Here is a 19,705-nt window from a genome sequence, read left to right on the forward strand (position 1 = left end):
TAATAAAATTAGTATCTATTCAGTGTCAATAAAATATAGACAACACATGAATTCATTCATGTATCAAATAGAGTTTGGGATTTCTTTAGCATGGTGAAAATCAGATTTAATTGATTTTGTATTAACTTCTATGGCAACTTCCCTTCGATCACAACCCAGACGACATTCATGGCCCTTTCTTATAGTCCACCACAAGGCTTCTTTAAGTTATGGGACCCGATGCATGATAAGGATTGTCAGTAGAGGAAGTTTAGGTAGGCATAAATGCATAACAATTAACGAACATCACAAAATTTATTCAACGAGTCAGATCTGGAGGAACTTTAGGTAGGCAATCAATATTTCGAGGAGGGTTATTAATTTGTTGCTTTTTATCACAGCTTTATTTTGGATAATTTAACTTTTAACTTTTAACTTTTAACTTTTTGAAAATAAGTTAGTTTTAAACTCTTTGTCTCACATTATGCAAATAAACTATAGAAAATAAGGGAGTGTTTGGTAGAGTAGTTTGAAAATTGTTGTTTATAGTTTTTTGAAATACGTGTGGGTGAAAAAGTGTGTTGAAATGCGTAAAATGCTGTTTAAAAACTAAAAAATGTTGTTTAAAAATACAAACCAAACAGGCCCTAAGTTGTTCTCTACAGCTATAGCATGAGAAAATGACGATGCGAAGCATATTAACATCTGGCATGTATCAGTTAGTTTTGATCTCTATTGTTGGCAGCTTAAAGGTCTTTCTGAACAACACTAGCTATTTCTCACAAAGGTACCGTCTGCTCTCGCCATTACTAGCAAGGTCAAATTGAGATCTTTTTGTAAATAGAAATAGCCTTTATGATGAGAGGCTCTTGTTTTACTAGAATGACTGCGACCACCTTAATAATTCATGCATGTGGATGATGGAACATGGACAGGCCCGTCGTCCTATCAAAGTGAATAATACAGCAAAGTTATGAAAAGTTGAAGGGGCATACGATAAAGGTAACATATCACTTGTAATTGAACATTAAATATTAAAGTAATGGAACCCCTTTCTTAAAAAAAAAAAAAAGTAATGGAACCCACCGTTAACGTGAAAGACGAAATATTAGTACCAAAACATTATTATTCCGCTAACAAAAGCCTTCCCAGCATAACATATTCATTCAACTACACGTGACGTGATATGCTCTCCCAGAAGAAAAGACGCGCAATAGAGAAATGCCATTATGTGGTTGAGAAAGTTTTTAGATGGATGCTTAGCTGGGTTGGCGAGAAAGACATGGAGGATCAAGCCAGGCATCTCTTTCGGTGAAATGATGTTCTGTTTTATTTCTGGCGACACTGGTATGCCTCAAGACTCCAGTGCACCACCATCCAAGATGATGTTCTGTATTAACAACTAGGTAACTTGGGCAATACACCCCCAGGCCCCAGCCAACACTGATGATATGGGCCCTATGGCGGAATCCTAGTTCTAAAACACAATCTATGCATCACTAGTTAGGGAAAAAAATTTCAAAGTAGGAAGCAAACAAAGTGTTTCTTCGACACACCCATCTATCCCATGCCTTTTTGCTTTTGCATCCACACCGCACGCACATTAGCAACAAAAAGGGGACTACCCCAGCAGAAGTACAATGTGTGGATTCAAATGAAGTTACAAAACAACATTCAACGAAATTTTAATTTAACAAGATCCATTCATATAATCAAACTATACATAAATTATGCATAGGTTATGTTAGAAAATAGAGGTCGGGTCTTGGTTTCATGGTAAGTGCCATGCACCCAAAGCAACATGTCATGGGTTCAAGTAAGGCTATCACATAATCACTTCTCTCAAACCCCATAGAAGTGGGTATTCTGACTCTCTGAGCACTGAATGCGCTACCCTTTATGTTAGAAAATATGCAAAAGGCTGTGCCATTTAGTACAAAAAAAGAGAGCTGTGTATTGCAGAAGTACCAAGGTCAATATCACCCACACGTGCAATGAATGATCAAAATACTAGCAAAGCTATTTACTTGATCGGGGGGACATCAACCTATTTTCATCAGCATCATGCTTTGATGTAGCATCCCCACCCATCAATTCCTGAAAGCCCTCAACCTTCACTGGTGGAGCTCTAACAATGCCCATGCTCCTGCAGGCACACAGGAAATTCACAAAAATGCAGTCAGGAATTACTTATACTAAACAACCATTGGTGGAAAGCATTCTTCTTTGGGGTTTTTCTTACTGTGTCTGGACTTGGGGAATTTGAAGCGAAGTCATCTGTCTAAATTGAGTGCCAGTTTGAGCATGGAAATTTGACATTGCAGCAATTTGTTGTGCCCGTAACTGCATCTGGGGATGATGTCTAGCATTGATAGTGTTGGAGGAATTACCATCCATTGGTAATTCTGATGGGTTTTCAATCTTGACTTGTACCATTGGTCTGTCCTTCTCCACATCCATAACAGGGCGAGGAGTGGATGGTTGGCGTCTTCGGATTCTATCCAACTGCTGCTGCTGCGGCTGCTGCTGAAAAGTCAAATTTTGGGGATGAACAATTGGCTGAATCTGCGGATGTATTTGTCTAGGCATCTGTACGTTCACCAAAAATTATAATGAAATCAGCATACTAATAATGCCACACTAGATCCTTTACAAATGGAAATATATATATATATATATACATACAAGTCAACATTGAAAATCTACCAACACCTAAAACTTGAAAATTTACGGGAAATAAACAATATGACAATGGGTGCAAAAATGTTCATAAAAAACACCATTCTTTGAACAATCCTCTGAGGTATGGAAAAAGCGGGGTGGCAATTTGTTAAAAGTTTGATACCATAACTTGATATATAGGAAAAGATCCAGCTACAAATTAGAACCAGCTAGCTGAATTTGCAATTCTCTAAACAATTCATCACACTATACAAGGAACCGAGGCAATAGGCAAGTAAAATTCAGAGAACCAAATGTCAATGCGCATACCTGCTGGGCTATTCGAAGGGAATTATGCTGCAGTGACTGCAGCTGCGACTGGATTCCCTGAAGTTGCTGAGTTTGCTGTACCAAATTCTTGGAGCCATCCTTTACATGCTCCGCTAGAGGGCCCAAATTTCTTGTGAGAAAAGAGAAATGTGTGAGATTAAATTACCATTTATCTTACTAATGTAAAAGACAAGCACGCTCAAATTTGAAACAATTAATACCTAAAAGTAAGAGACTAAATTTGAAGAGCAAAACCAATTTCCTTATATTTTGACCCTTTCAGACTTGTTACCTAGATCTTTTCACAAATTATGCCATATGGCATAATAGAGGTTTGTGGACAATGATTTGCCCTGGAGCCTGTTTAACGTATAGGCTATTCAATAAAATATATAACCATTTAAAGCATATTGCTTGGTCTAATCAAGCCTTCACAAAATTATGCAATCAGTTATGGTCACTAGATCAGACCTGCTAAAAGCATGTCATCTCTTGGCCATTAAATGGGCCATAATGGTATAAAGTTGCTGCAAAGGTGGGTTCCAGCAGGGTATACTTGAACTAGATTGCAAGTGGAAGGGCAGGTACTTGCACTCCAAATTAGATGGGCTTTAATGGTAAGTTAGTAGTTACACACATTCTATAACTATTATCTTATAAATAGTTGATTCTTATTAGTCTTCTTTTTTTTTCTTTTTTTCACGGCTGTTCAATTTCTAAGTTTATTCTTATTGCTTTCTCTTCATTTTTTTCCTCCATTCGAATCAGTGTTAAAGGTATGGTATTTGTTTGCCTTTGTGATAATCTATGTACATCTAAGGTACATTTGGTATGTTGTAATAGCTCTTGTAATTGAATAGTTATTCATATGTAATATCAATTCAGTCATTTGGTTACATCTTTATTACATGGATTAGTTATTACATTAGAATAACTATTCTTTAAATTGAAGAATAGTTACTCCTTTTTAAAATGGATGTAATAGCTATTCCTTAGTGTATATAATAGGTTTTAAAATTAATATATTTCCAAAAATATAAAGTTTTTTTATACATCATATTTTACAAGCTTTCCATATGTGACAACCAAACTTATGAATAGTAATAGTTACTCCATTACAATGTGATCTATTCTCAGTAAGAAAGATTATTGTAGGGGCACGATTTGTAGCCCAAGGCCGAAAGATATGGGATATAAGCCCAATGAGCCTAATCCAATGAATTTGTAGAGAGTGGGTGGAAGAGCTAGACTATTTACGAATTGAACAACGGCTAGTAAGGATTTAAAAGATGAACAAGTACAAAAACACACTTAAAACCCAATTAAATTGGTGTCAGAGGAGATGAACTATGAATTGAACCATTGTTCATGAAAGGTAATACAGTCCTTAGTGCTACCGTAATTCTTTCCTCTCCCTCCCCCCCCCCCCCCACTATATTTTCCGATCCCCTTCTTATGGAAAATCTTTTACATTATATAGTTCCCTTTCAGACCATCTTAATCGTAAACTTGTCAATCACCTAAGCCTTCACACGAGTACATGTCCCATCAAGCATCTTCTTTGGCTCTCTGTGAATGGTGGTAGTTGAGACTGCATTGTTTAGGGTCTTCTCCACAAAAATGCGGCCAGAAAGGTTGCTGCAATGCATTTAATGCCGTGGTAGCAGCTTTTCTTTTAGATATTTTTGTATTCTTATCACCTTTGTACTTGCCTGAAGTTCATCCTTATCATTGGAACCTCCTGGGAGGTCACCTAAACCGCCCAAGTATCTGCTTGACTGATATTCATCGTATCTGAGAAGGATATACTTCTCAGACTATATTCCTCCATCCTAGCCTTACGTGATTCTCAACTTTAGACCTCTCCCAATCATTTACTCCTCCTCGGACATTTTCACGTCCTCGGATAAAGCCCAAGGCCCAATATACAAGTTTGGGCTCTTATCCCCACAATAGCCCCTCAAAATTTTAATTTTTCCCTCGCATCTGAGATGAAAAAATGGGATTTTGACCTACCATAGAAATAAGGGCTAGAAATGTAAAAATACCTGAGTTTACACATGTGGGAGCCTAGTTTTAGTTGCTTCATCATTGCTACTGACGTTTCAAAATTCGCGAAGCGTCATTAATTGCTCTAGGCAGCACTATGTCTTTGGCATCCAACGGTGAAACATTGATCCAACGGATGACATTTTTCCTCAAGGTTTGGGCAGGATCACTCCCACTCATTTTCTGCTCTCTATATAAAGCTTCGAAGGAGATCATTTTTCCTTTACTTCACAATCTCTCAGACTCTCCAGCGAACCCAAGCATTCAAACTCCCAAAATCCATTGAATCATTAAAATTTTACTTCTTTAGAAATCTTTGAAAACCCTTATAAAGATTTCAAAGGTCATCCTCCACTTTAGTTTGTGTAAGTTCTAACTTCTTCAACCCCTTCTTTTTCTCCTCGACCCACTTCCTCGGCCCTCAAATTCTCATTTCCCAGTTATCGTTTTCAGTATTTTCCTTTTTTATTTATCCGAAATGGGTAGATTTAAGTATTTAATGGACAGCCCTGCCCTGATAGAGATGTTTAAAGAGACAGATCACATACCGCAGGAAGTAGTCTTACGGTACTGTCCCCCGAAAGGAATAACAACTAACCGAGAACTGGGAAAAGTCATAATCCTTATGATAGCCTTCATAGAAGGAGGCATGACTCTCCCCATGGGTCGCATTATGAGAGATTACCTTCGTAACCATAGGCTTTGTCCCCACCAGTGTGCACCTAACCTCTTTAGGATCTTAGGAGCGGTTGATGCTCTGGACTAGCACTTAGGCTTAGGGCTCACCTTGCTCGACGTAGTCCATATGTATGAGTGTCATAAAAAAAAAAAAGGGTGGGATTTTACCTTAAATCCTGATCTGACATTGTAAGGCTCATCTCTTGTCCTAAGTCTAACAAGGGGATAAAAGACGACTACTTGATCGTCTCAGGAGCGTGGCATGACGGTCTTCATTGCCCAACCCAACCAGGAGAGCCAGGTGGGATATCATAGATTTAGGTTCCCTAATAATAGATTTAGGTTCTTCATCATCAACTTTGTTCTACTTCTCTTTGTATTGATGTTTTACTTAATAATTTCTGATTATGCTTAGCTCTGTTGTGGTATTGACAAATAAAAGGCACGTTGCTCCTCGACTCAGCTTGACCAAAGTAGCAGCCCTTAATTACCTGCTTATATCTCAGATTTTTGTGAGTGAAGATGGGCAACTTCGAGCTGTCCATTTAATTTTGGATTCACTACAACAAAATGTATTTTTAATGACGAAAAAATTCATCACTAAAAGTCCAGTTTTTCGTCACTGAGGACCTTTAGTGACGAAATTGAACTTTTAGTGATGAAACCCATTTCGTCACTGTAGCCCCGTCACTAAAAGTCTTGGTGACAAAAAATTCCGTCACTAAAAGTCCAATTTGATTTAAAAAAAAAAAAAAAAAAACTTTTAGTGACGAAAACGTTTCGTCACTAAAAACATTATTCAGTGACAAAAATATTTCGTCACTAAAAACACTTTAGTTTACTAAATCATATATAGTGATGAAAATTATTCGTCACTAAAACCATTTCTTACAAAATTTTGCTATATTTAGTGACGAAATTTTCGTCACTAAAACAATTTTTTGTTGCTATATTTGTGATGAAAAAATTCATCACTAAAACTTATTTTCTATTTTTATTTTTTTCATGGCTTTGATATTAACTTGTAACCTGTCATTACATTATTAAAACCTCACATTTGGATAACACATTTATTTCAATAACACATTTATAAAAATAAATAAATAAATAAAATAAAATAAAATAAAAAGATCCATCCATTCCACAAGTAAAAAATAAAACAAGTATCTAATTCAAACTCCTTCCATACAATAACTATTTGCCATGCATACAATAACTCTACATAAACCCTATTTTAGAACTAAGGGAAGATGTCCTCATATGTCTTCAAGTAATACCAAAAGTAAATCCCCTAAAAGCCACCAATAAGAAATCTGCACAAATATAAAAACAATGCTTCGTTAAAATCGTAAAGTAAAAACATTAACTATGTTATAAGAAACATTTCTAACAATGCATTAAGAGTAACCATACCAATAAATTAAAATCACAACTCATAATGTATAAGTTGTAGAAAGTAAATAAAGTACTAACCAAAAAGTGTTTTAACTTGAAGTTGAACCACCCCCATAAGTAAGAGCGTCATCATAACCCTTGCTCCTCAAAAAATTAAGAATATTCTTTTGGACCTCATCTTGCTTTAGCTCGCACCTCTTGCTCCTTAGCTCACTCCTCTTCGTCCCTAGCTCTTGCCTCTTTGAGCTCAATTAATAAATGCATTGACCCCTTCAATATATGGATGGATTAATCTACCATCGAGTGTCTTACACATTGTCATCCAACTTTTATCCATGTTTGACTACAATTACAAGATGACTGCTACTTTAGTAAAATAAGGACAACTCATGCATAATGTATTCTAGCATCTAAGTCTATAAGCTACTTAGATAAAGTTCTATCTCATTCATGAATGCACAAGTCTATATTAGTACTTAAACAAATATACATTGCACACATAAATATACACTCCCAATATAAATTAAAACCACCATATAACACCATGCAAGCCACCCGCTTACTCCAACATAACAATCCACCACAAAACCAATCAAAAACATCACAACTATAATGTTTACAAGTATTGAAATCAAATAAAGGAACACAATTGCTACTAATCAACAAGTTTCATTCACATTTGCAAGAAATTAAAAACACTCCCAATATGAACTTAAATCACCTTATAATACCATGCAAGCCACCCGCTTGCTCCAACACAACAACCCACCACAAAACCAATCACAAACATCACAACTATAATGCTTACAAGTATTGAAATCAAATAAAGGAACACAATTGTTATTAATCAATAAGTTTCATTAACATTTGCAAGAAATTAAAAACACTCCCAATATGAACTTAAACCACCTTATAACACCATGCAAGCCACCCGCTTACTCCAACACAACAACCCACCACAAAACCACTCACAAACATCACAAGTATGATGCTTAGAAGTAATAAAATCAAATAAAATACTATTCATCACATCTAATCAACAATACTCATTCACATTTGCAATAAATACAAAACACTCTCAATATGTATTTACTATTCATCACATCTAATCAACAATACTCATTCACATTTGCAAGAAATGAAAAACACTCACAATATGTATTTAAACCACCTTATAACACCATGTAAGCCACCTGCTTGCTCCAGTACAATAACCCACCACAAAACCAATTTCTAACATCACAAGTATATATAGAGTTCTACAAGTTTTTAACTAGAATTTACTTACTTTGCTCAAACTAAGTTTACAACTTTCAAAAAAAATCCAAAGTTAACTTGTGTTCTTCACCTTGTTCCTCACAATTTCTTCAGCCACAAAAGAGAAAGAAAGCTGGAGATAAAAGAAAGATAACTTTTAGTGAACAGTTAAGTAAACCCAAATTTAAAATACATATTCTTTATTCTTTTTCCCGTTTCTAAACAGTGGTATAGCTTAGAATTCAATATTGAAAAGATTGAAACCCCACTTCGTGGTATCAAGTCCCCACCCAAGGGCCCACACCTAACATTTGATAAGCCTCCCAATGATCTAATGGTTGCAGTCATCAACACATTCTATGTATCAATAGGATTTCACCTGCATGCAACACATAGAACAGTGAAGCTTTACCTCTTGATGGAGACAATGCAAGAATTTCAATAAAAAGATGACTCTCAATCTAGAATACCATAGATTCACATAATAAATAATAAGTAGAAATACATAATTATACACAAAGTCATGGCTTAAACTGACATTGAATGGCAATCATATAATAGGAAGTGAAAGCATATGCACATTGATTGTTAACACTTCCATAACACATTGTAATGAGAACTCCTAGATTAGCTTTTCTTTTTGCATGAGAGTAACATTTTACATGTGTCCATTCATGTCATTGTTACATGATAAAAGAAACAATTATCAACTTCAATGTATGATAGTTCTAAGTGGAGAGAGTTTAACCCTTAACTCTTAGAAAGCTATAGCAAGTTGTGTACTTCAATATCAGATTAGATAAAAAAAAAAAAAAGTGTGAAACCTCTATAGATATTCAAACAAGTTGAAACAAGGTAGAGACAGGACAGGAATTTTTTTAAGGGGAGCCAAACTATATAATGCAAAACATTATTAAACTAGACACGCACACACATAGCCACACATTTATACATGTATATGTGTACGTGCATGTATACATTTGTATGTATGAGTTTTGCTTGAAAATATAAGTGAAAAATTCATGCTTTTTGAGAAAGGACTAAATAACACCACAGGAAAGTTCTTGATTTAAATTTTTTAGGACTTGTTAACGTTATAAGTTCTTAGTACAAATATCCTTTCATGTAGGATTTTATAAAGCTTAATACAATATTTACTTTGTGTGGGGGGAAGAGCCCAGCCATACGTAGTGGGCCTAAAGCCCAATGTGAAGGTTATTGTATGTCCGAAGAGGCTAAAATTGTTGAGGGATACTTCGCATGAAAGAAGGATACATGGGGATGAAGAAATTTCGTCCGAAGAGAGCATCAGTGCTCCGAAGAGATCATTATCCTCGGGTGAAAAGATTTTGGGTTATGTAAATATCTGGGGAGTTCGAATGAGTTTACTTGTAACTTCAGCAATCTAGATAAATTTTAGACATGTCTGGAGATAAGAGAAACGGAGAAATATCTAAAAGGAAAAGCTGCAACCACCGTATTAAATGCACTACAACAACTTTTCTGGTCACATTTATGTAGAGAAGACCCCTGAACAGTGTAACTTCAGCTACCGCCACTCACAAAAAGCTAAGGGAGATACATGACATAACATGCACTCAAGTAGGGAGCTAGATGAAGAACAAGTGGACGATGAGGATAATGGGAGGGGGGGGGGGGGGGGAAGAAAAGAAAGGAGAGGTCTGACTGTAACCCTAAGAATTGTAACCTGTATTCAATTTATCATAAGTCTCTTCGGACTTGAACTTACTTGATTTTTACGTGTATTTTCATGCTGGTTTATACTGGGACGTTGTAATCAACCATTATAAGCTCCATAGTCAACCTAACTCTATCATCCATACTCTACAAATTTATTATTTTTAGGCTTAGGCCACAAATCTTAACCCTACAATTGGCGCCGTCTATGGGAAGAGCTTGAGTAGAAGTGGAACCAACAGTTGATAATGGCTGAACCAGGGCAAAAACCAGCAGAATCTAGGGCGTCCCAACACATAGACCCTTTTCTCAATTTGGAGCAAAGACAAGATCGTGAAGGTAGCGTGCATACTACGTACCCTGAGTGAAGTCAACCGCATGGAGGAAGTCACGTGTCTCATGCAGAGAAGAACAACATGCAACTGGAAATTAAGAGGTTAAGGAGGGAGTTGCACCATGCAAAGAGAAAACATATTTCTTCGCATTCTGATGAGGATTGGGGTGACGAGCAAGATGTCACTTACGAGCAGAGGTCTCAAACACCAATCAGTGAATCCTTTTCATACGAAGAGGAGTACCGTCGCAAAAAGCAACCTCAAAGCCCATCACGTGGAGGGTTAGGAAACGATGCTATGAGTAAGGTTTTGAATCAAATCTCTAGGTCACCATTCACGCACAGGATCGAAGGAGCGAGACTTCCTCGGCATTTTAACTAGCCAACCTTTACCATTTATAATGGTAAAACGGACCCTCTGGAGCATGTGAGCCACTTTAATCAAAGGATGGCTGTCTATTCCAGAAATGAAGATCTGATGTGTAAGGTCTTCCCCTCCAGTCTTAGACCGGTGGCAATAAGATGGTTCGACAGCCTGAAAGCAGATTCCATCAATTCCTACAAAGAGCTCACTCAAGCTTTTGGTTCACGTTTTGTTACCTGCCGAAGAGTGGCCAGGCCCTTATCTTCTATGCTATCCTTGAGCATGCATGAGGGTGAGACCTTGAAGGCTTACTCGGATAGGTATAAAGAGATGTTTAATGATATAGAGGGCAACTTTGATGCAATGGCCCTCGACACGTTCAAGCTCGGCCTCCCTACTGACCACAGTTTAAGGACGTCCTTGTCTGGTAAACCTGTTACTAACATGCGTCAGCTCATGGACCGTATTGAAAAATATAAAAGGGTTGAAGAAGATCAGTAACAAGGGAAGGGTAAGGACAAGGTTATCCCCCAGGAGAGGAAGGATTTCAGGTCGGACCGTTACAATAACAACAAGCCACGGAGAGATTTCACTGGGCAGTCGAGATCAGGAAATGCTCAAGCAGTCAATACAGTGTTCAAGGAGCCAGTCCACCAAGTTTTGAAAAAGATCAAGAATGAACCATTCTTTAAGTGGCCGAGTAAGATAGTGGGGAATCCTGAGAGGCGCAATCACAATCTCTATTGCCAATACCACCAAGACCATGGGCATACCACTGAAGATTGCAGAAGTCTGTGGGATCATTTGGACCAACTGGTCCGTGAAGGTAGATTGAGGCACCTCTTGCTTCACTCCAGTGGCCGAGGAGGTCAGATGAATTCCGAGCCCGAGAGGAATGATTCTTCGAAACCTTCATTAGGAACTATTAACATCATCTTCGCAACACTAGGAAGAACAGGGTCCTGGCCATCCAAGGTTATGTCAATAGCTCGGTTACCGGTAGGGGACTTTGGTCGAGATCCGAAGAGAACTAGACCGGTTATCCAGCCAGTTTTAGGCTTTTCGAATGAAGATAAGATTGGAACCGTCCAACCTCATGACGACGCTTTGGTAGTCACCCTCAGAATTGGAGGATATGATGTGAAGAGGGTAATGGTAGACCAGGATAGCGCGGTGGAGATAATGTACCTTGACCTCTACAGGGGGCTGAACCTCAAACCTAATGACTTAACACCATACTGTTCTCCCTTGGTTAGCTTTGAGGGAAGAATTGTCACCCCGAAGGGCCAAATACGGCTACCTGTACAGACTGACTCGGAAGTAGTAGAAGTAGACTTCATTATCATAGATGTGTATTCCCCTTATACGGCAATTGTAGCCAAACCTTGGCTACATACGCTAGGGGCTATTTCCTCTACTTTACATCAAAAATTTAAATATCCATCCGAAGGGCGAGTTTGTGAAATCCGTGGAGATCAATCCTCAACCAGACAATGCTTGGTGGCTGCCATCCAGCACAAGCCCGAAATCGAGTCCTCGGCCAGGGCCGAGGGGGACTTATAGCAGTTAAAAAGTTGGGAATCGCCCATCGAAGATCTAGATGAAGGCATTAGATGTGAGGATTTAGTAAAAGTTCTAATTGGGGACAGTCCTGAAAGGTTCTTTCAAGTCGGATCTCAGATACCTCAACCAGAAAAAGAAGAGCTAATTGAGTTCCATAAAAGAAATCTTGATGTATTTGCCTGGAATGCTTACGAAGCCCCAGGAGTGGATCCAGAGTTCATTTGCCACCATCTAAGGGTCAACCTGCTGATTGTCCCCAAGAAGCAGCCTCCTCGGCATCTATCTAAAGAACATGCAAATGCAGTCAAAGAAGAAGTAACGAAACTCAAATAGGCTGGAGCTATTAAAAAAGTTTTTTACCTCGAGTGGTTAGCAAATACTGTAGTAGTGAAGAAGAAGAGTAGGAAATGGTGAGTCTGTGTAGATTTCACTGACTTAAATAAGGCTTGTCCTAAGGATCCTTTCTCCATGCCGAAAATTGATCAGCTAGTAGATGCTACTGTCGGCCATCCTCGGATAAGTTTCTTGGATGCTTTTCAAGGTTACCATCAAATACCGTTAGCCCCAGATGACCAGGAGAAGACCGCTTTTGTTACCCCTACAGGTAATTACCATTATAAAGTGATGCCATTCGGTCTGAAAAATGCAGGCTCTACTTACGAGCGAATGATGACAAGGATGTTTGAATCACAATTAGGCAAAAGCATTGAGGTCTATATAGATGACATGGTGGTAAAAAGCAAAGTCATTTCTGAGCATGTGAAGGACCTTGACAACATTTTTGAAATCCTAAGAAGGCACAAGTTACGTCTGAACGCTTCCAAATGCTCATTTGGTGTAGGGTCAGGAAAATTCTTGGGTTACATAGTGACACACAGGAGAATTGAGGTTAACCCCGATCAGATAAAGGCTATTCAAAATCTACAGCCTCCTCGAAATCTGAAAGAGGTTCAAAAGTTAACAGGGATGACAGTTGCCCTGAACCGATTCATCTCTCGATCTGCGGATAGGTGTAAACCTTTCTTCTCACTGATCAACAAGTGGAAAGGGTTTGAATGGACTGAAGAATGTGCTACGACCTTTCAACAACTCAAAGAATACTTGGGTCAGCCACTAATTATGTCTAGCCCTGAACCGGATGAGGTCCTGTTTGCCTATATTGTTGTGGCTCCCTATGCTGTAAGTCTAGTACTGATACGAATGGATCAAGGCCAGTTTACTATGTGAGTAAATCTCTACATAAGGCCGAGATTAGGTACTTACCACTGGAGAAAGCTATTTTGGCAGTAGTACTTGAAACACGAAAATTGCCCCATTACTTCCAAGCACATACGGTCGTCGTGCTCACACAACTCCCGCTTAAATCCGTACTTCGAAGTGCCAACTACACAGGGAGAATAGCCAAATAGGGCACTATCCTGGGGGCTTTCGATATCAAATACATGCCTCGCACTTCAGTCAATAGGCAGATCCTTGCAGATCTGGTGGCCGAGTTCACGGAACCTAGTTTAGAAGAAGTGACGGCAGAGAAGGACATGGATGAAAAATCAGTTGGCGTGATTTCTCAACAAGGCCCTTCCCACTGGGAAGTGTATGTGGACAGCGCAGCGAACCAGAAAGGTTCTAGAGTGAGGCTAATATTGATGTCTCCTGAGAGAATCATCATTGAAAAATCGTTAAGGCTGGATTTCTTGGCAACAAATAATGAGGCGAAGTACGAAGCCCTATTGATGGGAATTTCTATGGTCCAAAGAATGGGAGGAAAGGCAGTGGAGTTGTTCTCGGACTCAAGGTTAGTTGTGGGTCAAGTACAGGGGGAGTTTGAGGCGAAGGATGAAAGGATGCAGGGATACTTGAGCCGAGTTAAATGTCTGCAATCTCAGTTTGAATTTTTTAGTTTGCTGCACATACCCAGAAGCGGTAATGCACATGCTGATTCTCTGGCCACACTCGTTACCTCTTCAGCACAAAACTTGCTGAGAGTTATCCTCGTCGAGGACTTACATGGGCCTACTGAGGCAAGAAGAGATGTAATCCAAGTTCATCAAATTAGAACCGGGCTCTGTTGGATGGATCTGATAGTTAAATTCTTGAAAAAGGATATTCTGCCTGAAGAAAAGGGGGAAGCCGACAAAATTCGGAGGAAGGCGACCAGATTCTGGCTATCCGAAGACCAGAAATTATACAAACGCTCCTATTCAGGACCGTACCTATTGTGTATGCATCCTGAAGCGACTGAGTTGTTACTAGAGGAATTGCATAAAGGAATTTGTGGGAGTCACACCAGAGGTAGGCCTTGAGCTCACTGAGCCATTACTCAAGGTTATTAGTGGCCGAACATGCAAAAAGAAGCCCATGAGTATGTTAAGAAGTGCGATCAATGTCAACGATTTGCGCCGAACATACACCAACCAAGTGGAGTCCTCAACCCACTATCTAGTCTATGGTCGTTTGCTCAATGGGGCTTAGATATAGTGGGTTCATTCCCAAAAGCCGCAAGAAACAGGAAGTACCTTCTGGTCGACACAAACTATTTCACCAAATGGGTTAAAGCTGAACCTCTAGCCAACATCTGAGATGTAGATGTGCAGAGATTTGTATGGAAGAATATTGTTACTCATTTCGGAGTTCCTCATACTCTCATCTCGGACAATGGCCTATAGTTCGACAGTAAAAGGGCAAGTGGGTGGAAGAGTTGCCACACGTACTTTGGGCTTACAGAACTACGCCTCGCAGATCTACTGGAGAAACCCCTTTCTCGATGACTTATGGGGCTGAAGCTGTCATCCCTCTAGAAACTGGGTTCCCAACTCTGAAAACTAGTTCATTCAGTTCGACCAGCAACAATGAACTGCTAGAAAGGAGTTTGGACTTGATTGAGGAAATGAGAGAAAATGCAATGGTTCGATTGGCACATTACCAACAAAAGCTCCGGCAAGGCTATGATGCCAATGTAAAGCTAAGGCCTCTAGAACCTGGTGATTTGGTACTCAAGAAAGTTATGGGCACTGCGAAAAACCCATCCTGGGGAAAGCTAGGACCCAATTGGGAAGGGCCATATCCTATCACTTTAAGGGCTGGCATTGGGGCATATTTCCTTGAGGACTTAGATAGTCATGTAATACCGCGCCCTTGGAATGTAAATAACCTTAAAAGGTACTATTATTAATCGAATATTCTTTTTAATCCCTATGACAATTCGTCATCCTTAACGGTTCTATAAGTGTTTAAACTTAAATCCAATCATGCTTGTAGTCCTCAGACCAAATGATTTGGGTTAGTTAATACTCCTTATCGGGTCTCTAAGTGTTCAAACTTAAATCCAATCATGCCTGTAGTCCTTGGACCAGATGATTTGGGTTAGTTAACACTCCTTCTCGGTTTTCTAAGTGTTCAAACTTAAATCCAATCATGCCTGTAGTCCTCAGACCAGATGATTTGGGTTAGTTAACACTCCTTATCGGTTTTCTAAGTGTTTAAACTTAAATCCAATCATGTCTGTAGTCCTTGGACTAGATGATGTGGGTTAGTTAACACTTCTTATCGGGTCTCTAAGTGTTCAAACTTAAATCCAATCATACCTGTAGTCCTCGGATCAAATGATTTGGGTTAGTTAACACTCCTTATCGGACCTCTAAGTGTTTAAACTTAAATCCAATTATGCCTGTAGTCTTCGGACCAGATGATGTGGGTTAGTTAACACTCCTTATCGGGTCTCTAAGTGTTCAAACTTAAATTCAATCATACCTGTAGTCCACGGACCAAATGATTTGGGTTAGTTAACACTCCTTATCGGATCTCTAAGTGTTTAAACTTAAATCTAATTATGCCTCTAATCCTCAGACCAAATGATTTGGATTAGTTAACACTCCTTCACATGCCTGCAATCCTCGGATCAGATAGTGTGGGTTAGTCAACACCTCTGTGTAGTTATTGTTATTGAAGTTTAACTCTGGAATGAGTCTTACCTGACATTCTCGAATGTATTTAAATTAACTCTAACTTATGTTAAGCCTTCTTTGTGCATGTTCGAAAAGACCTGTGAAGCTTTTATAACACTCATTGCATTCATTATTTAGTAGTAGTTCTTATACAACTGCTCTTTTTAGTGCCAATTTTAGTTATGTACATTATCAGCATGATATGGTGATTATATTTACCTACATTACCATAATTACAAAGTACAGTTATTTCTAGCAAAAGTAAGTCATATGATATGCAATAAAGACACCAAAAGTAAAAGAGAAGCCGTTTTATTGATCAAAAGAGGATAGTTTACAATCCCTTACATAAAAGAAAAACAAGAAAAAAAATAATAATTAAAAAAAAAATCTAAGTATCTAAGTTTTTGCTTGAGGGACCGCAGGGTCGGCAGCTTGGCTTGTCCGAGTAGCAGCAGCTTCTGAGGCCTGGTCCTTGGGCTCTGAAAAGGTCTTCTTTTTTTCCAAGCCCTCGCCCTTATCCTTGGGTGACTCAGCTGGTTTGCTCTGATCACCTGGCTGACCAGACTCTTTGGAGGCCTCAAGGGTGGTTGGAGGAACTTGGCTGACCAAGGATTGCTCCGAAGCCTCTGGGAGTTGTGTTGGAGGAGGGGGATCAGACCCTGGGAGCTCTCGAATGTCAGGGTCATAATATATGCTCCCAGGCAGCCTCAGTTCCGAGTCAGCAGGCACCCCAGCAGCATCCAGTGCCTTGCCCCATGTTATATCACAGTAGTCTCGGCTGACCGAGGCAAACTGCTCAGTTAGACCTTTTTCGATCACCTCCACTTCCAGCTGGTATGCTGCTTTCTTTTCAGCCTCGATCGCCTCCTTAGCCAGCTGAGCATTCCTTTGAGCTAGCTTGGCAGTCTCCTTAGCCTTTTGGAGTTCGGCGCGAAGTTCCTTCACAAGCGCTTTCTCAGCTGCCAAATTGGTCTGAGTCTCATTTAGCAACTTGCGTTGGGCTTCGGCCTAGCTCTCAGTATTTTGCAGGCCAGCATTAAGGCTATTCCTTTTGTTGGTTACCTCTTTAAGCTGCTCGGAGATTTGAGAAAACTCCTCTTTCAAGCTGCCTAAGGTTTTCTCTACCTCGGACCGAGAGTGGGCCTCTGCTTGGGCTTCGATGTATGCCTTTTTATTCCACTCTTCGGCCACGAAGACTTGCTGGGTAATCTGCATAATAAAGTGAAAGAGTTAGCAAAAAACAAGCGAAAAATTAACTTGCCAAACTGAAGAGCTGGATTAACTCACTTACCATGGCCAAGTCCCTCTTCAGGGACATGAAGAGTTCATACTGGCTAAAACGCCTGTATGACTCCATGTCTCGGGGGAGGAGCAATGGTTGCTCTAAAAATTTAGCCACTAGCCCTGCTCTTCCCCCATCATAGTTTCTGAGGGAAGTATCTCAAGAAATAGGAGCGCCGTCCAACTCCAACTTGGGAAACCATGTGCGTGGCCCTCAGCGCACATCAGCAACAGGAGGCTTATCCTAACTCTCAGTAGATAAGGCCTTTTTGCTCCGGTGGTCTTTCACCACCTTCTGTTGCTTGGTTGTCTTTGGTGGCACCACCACCTCCCTCTCCTCAGTTTCGAGGGGCCTCTTCTTCTTCAAGTCCGGCAAGGGCTTTAAGCCGAGATCAGGAACTTGAGGTGGCGGTGGAGGTAAACTCACCACTGGTTGGGAAGTCCCAGTACCTTTCGGCTCGACCTTCTTGCCCCTATTCCTCATTAATGCCTTCAAGTTTGACATATTTTCCTCTTCCGAAGAGTCTTCCGGAAGAGCAGTTATCAGAATAGGAGGATGGACACTGGATTGCCTATCAATCTCCTCCTCAGAGTCCGAGGATGGTATCACTTGAATCCCTCCTGAAGCTTCCCCCTCGAATTTAAATGTATCTATTTGTTCCTCTAGTAAGGAGGTCGAAAAGCCAACCCTTTCGCCTACAACTACCGGTTCAGGGGGACTTGCTGAACAGGCTGGACGAGCAGTGGTGCACCCTGCAGGTTTGGATGTGGCACTAGAGGAAGATCGAATGGAGCCAAAAAATCCTTCTGACCAACGTCGATTCGGTTGAGGCGATAGTCTCCTTGTCTTATCGCATTCTCGACCAGCTGCAAATCGAATGGTTTGGATGTAAAACCGAGAATGAGGGGAACCGATCGGAGTTGCCCGTTTTCACTTACAAAAATCTCCGATCTCAACAAGTAGTTAAGCGTGGCGGTGTTGGTAAGGATCAGCCGAGAAGAAACATTTCTTTTATCTGTCAACATCACAAAAAAATTTAATCAAAAACTTGACAACAGCAAGACCGAGAAGACTAAGTTGCAAAGAAAGGTCAATCCTAAATCTAATGTTAGCAAGCCTAAATCTAAGATGCCCCCACCTGGCTCTCCTGGTGTGGTTGGGCAGTGAAAACCGTCATGCCAGGCACCCGAGATGATCAGATAATCGTCTTTCATCCCCTTGTTAAACTTAGGAAGGCAGGAGATGAGCCTAACAGCGTCGAATCGAGATTTCAAATAATATCCCGCTCCTTTCTGACTGTGGCACTCGTACATATGCACCACGTCTAACCAGGTGAGTCCCAAGCCCAGATGGCGGTTCAGATCATCGACGGCCCCTAAAACCTTAAAAACGTTGGGCGCACATTGCTCAGGGCTAAGCCTATGGTTTCGAAGATAGTTAGTAGTGATGGGGCCCATAGGAATCGTCATTCCTCCTTCCAGGAAGGCGATGATAGGGATTATCACTTCACCCTCTTTTCGATCTATTAGGACTTTTTCTGGGGGGCTATATCTCAAACCCATGTCTTTTGGTATGCGGTATGTGGCTTTAAACTTCTCCATCTGAGCAGACTATCCACCAGATACTGATACCTACCCATCCTAAACAAACGAGATAGAAGGAACTCTAAACACAGTGATTAGGGGGTGACTACTCGAAGGACAAAAAGGGTGTTTGAGGAGAAGAGTAAAGACGAATATATGAAGACTTACACGAACCAGATCGAAAAATGATATCTGAGCTTGTGGAGATGCTTGTAGATTTAGGATGTGATGGTCGTAGAGTCTGGTCGATTTGAATGCCTCTGTTCACTGGAAAGTCTGAAAATATGTAAAGTAAGAGAGGAAAAACCTCCTCTAGGGCTTTATATAGAGACAAATGAAGGGGAAGGAGTTATCCCGCCCAAATTTCGAGGAAGAATCACGTCCGTTGGATCAGTAGTCCACCGTTAGATGGCAAAGACAAAACGCCGCCTGGAGTAATTAATGGTGCTTTGGAAACCTTGAAACGGCAGCAGCAATTATGAAGTGCGCAAATCTATGATCATACACAGGTGAACTAAGATATTTTTGCATTTCTGATTTTTATTTTGTAGCAAATCAAAAAATTTTTTTTTTCTCTTCGGAGGCAAA

The 19,705-nt window shown here is 40.0% G+C and overlaps 2 protein-coding genes and 1 pseudogene across 3 annotated transcripts; 1 reads left to right on the top strand and 2 right to left on the bottom strand.

The window, feature by feature from the left end:
- Positions 1–19,705, bottom strand: part of LOC112018144 (putative UDP-rhamnose:rhamnosyltransferase 1) — a 53,869-nt pseudogene that overhangs the window by 25,758 nt on the left and 8,406 nt on the right.
- Positions 496–3,415, bottom strand: LOC112018133 (uncharacterized). 2 transcript variants are annotated; one of them, XM_065760825.1, is made up of 5 exons: positions 3,192–3,415; positions 2,971–3,100; positions 2,222–2,568; positions 2,007–2,125; positions 496–924 (listed from the first exon to the last, which is right to left on the bottom strand). In XM_065760825.1, exons 3-5 carry the CDS (start codon positions 2,566–2,568, stop codon positions 857–859), a joined length of 534 nt encoding a protein of 177 aa, XP_065616897.1. In that variant the 5' UTR covers positions 2,971–3,100; positions 3,192–3,415; the 3' UTR covers positions 496–856. The 2 variants fall into 2 exon arrangements, with proteins under 2 accessions (XP_065616897.1, XP_023906422.1); XM_024050654.2 differs by lacking the exon at positions 496–924 and having other exon boundaries at positions 1,640–2,125; positions 3,192–3,403.
- On the top strand, positions 10,830–12,641 carry LOC136062128 (uncharacterized). The gene is made up of 3 exons (XM_065760833.1): positions 10,830–11,208; positions 11,251–12,097; positions 12,395–12,641. Exons 1-3 carry the CDS (start codon positions 10,830–10,832, stop codon positions 12,639–12,641), a joined length of 1,473 nt encoding a protein of 490 aa, XP_065616905.1.

This window comes from Quercus suber, unplaced genomic scaffold, assembly GCF_002906115.3.
Source record: "Quercus suber isolate HL8 unplaced genomic scaffold, Cork oak 2.0 scaffold_383, whole genome shotgun sequence".
NCBI classification, from domain to species: Eukaryota; Viridiplantae; Streptophyta; class Magnoliopsida; order Fagales; family Fagaceae; genus Quercus; species Quercus suber.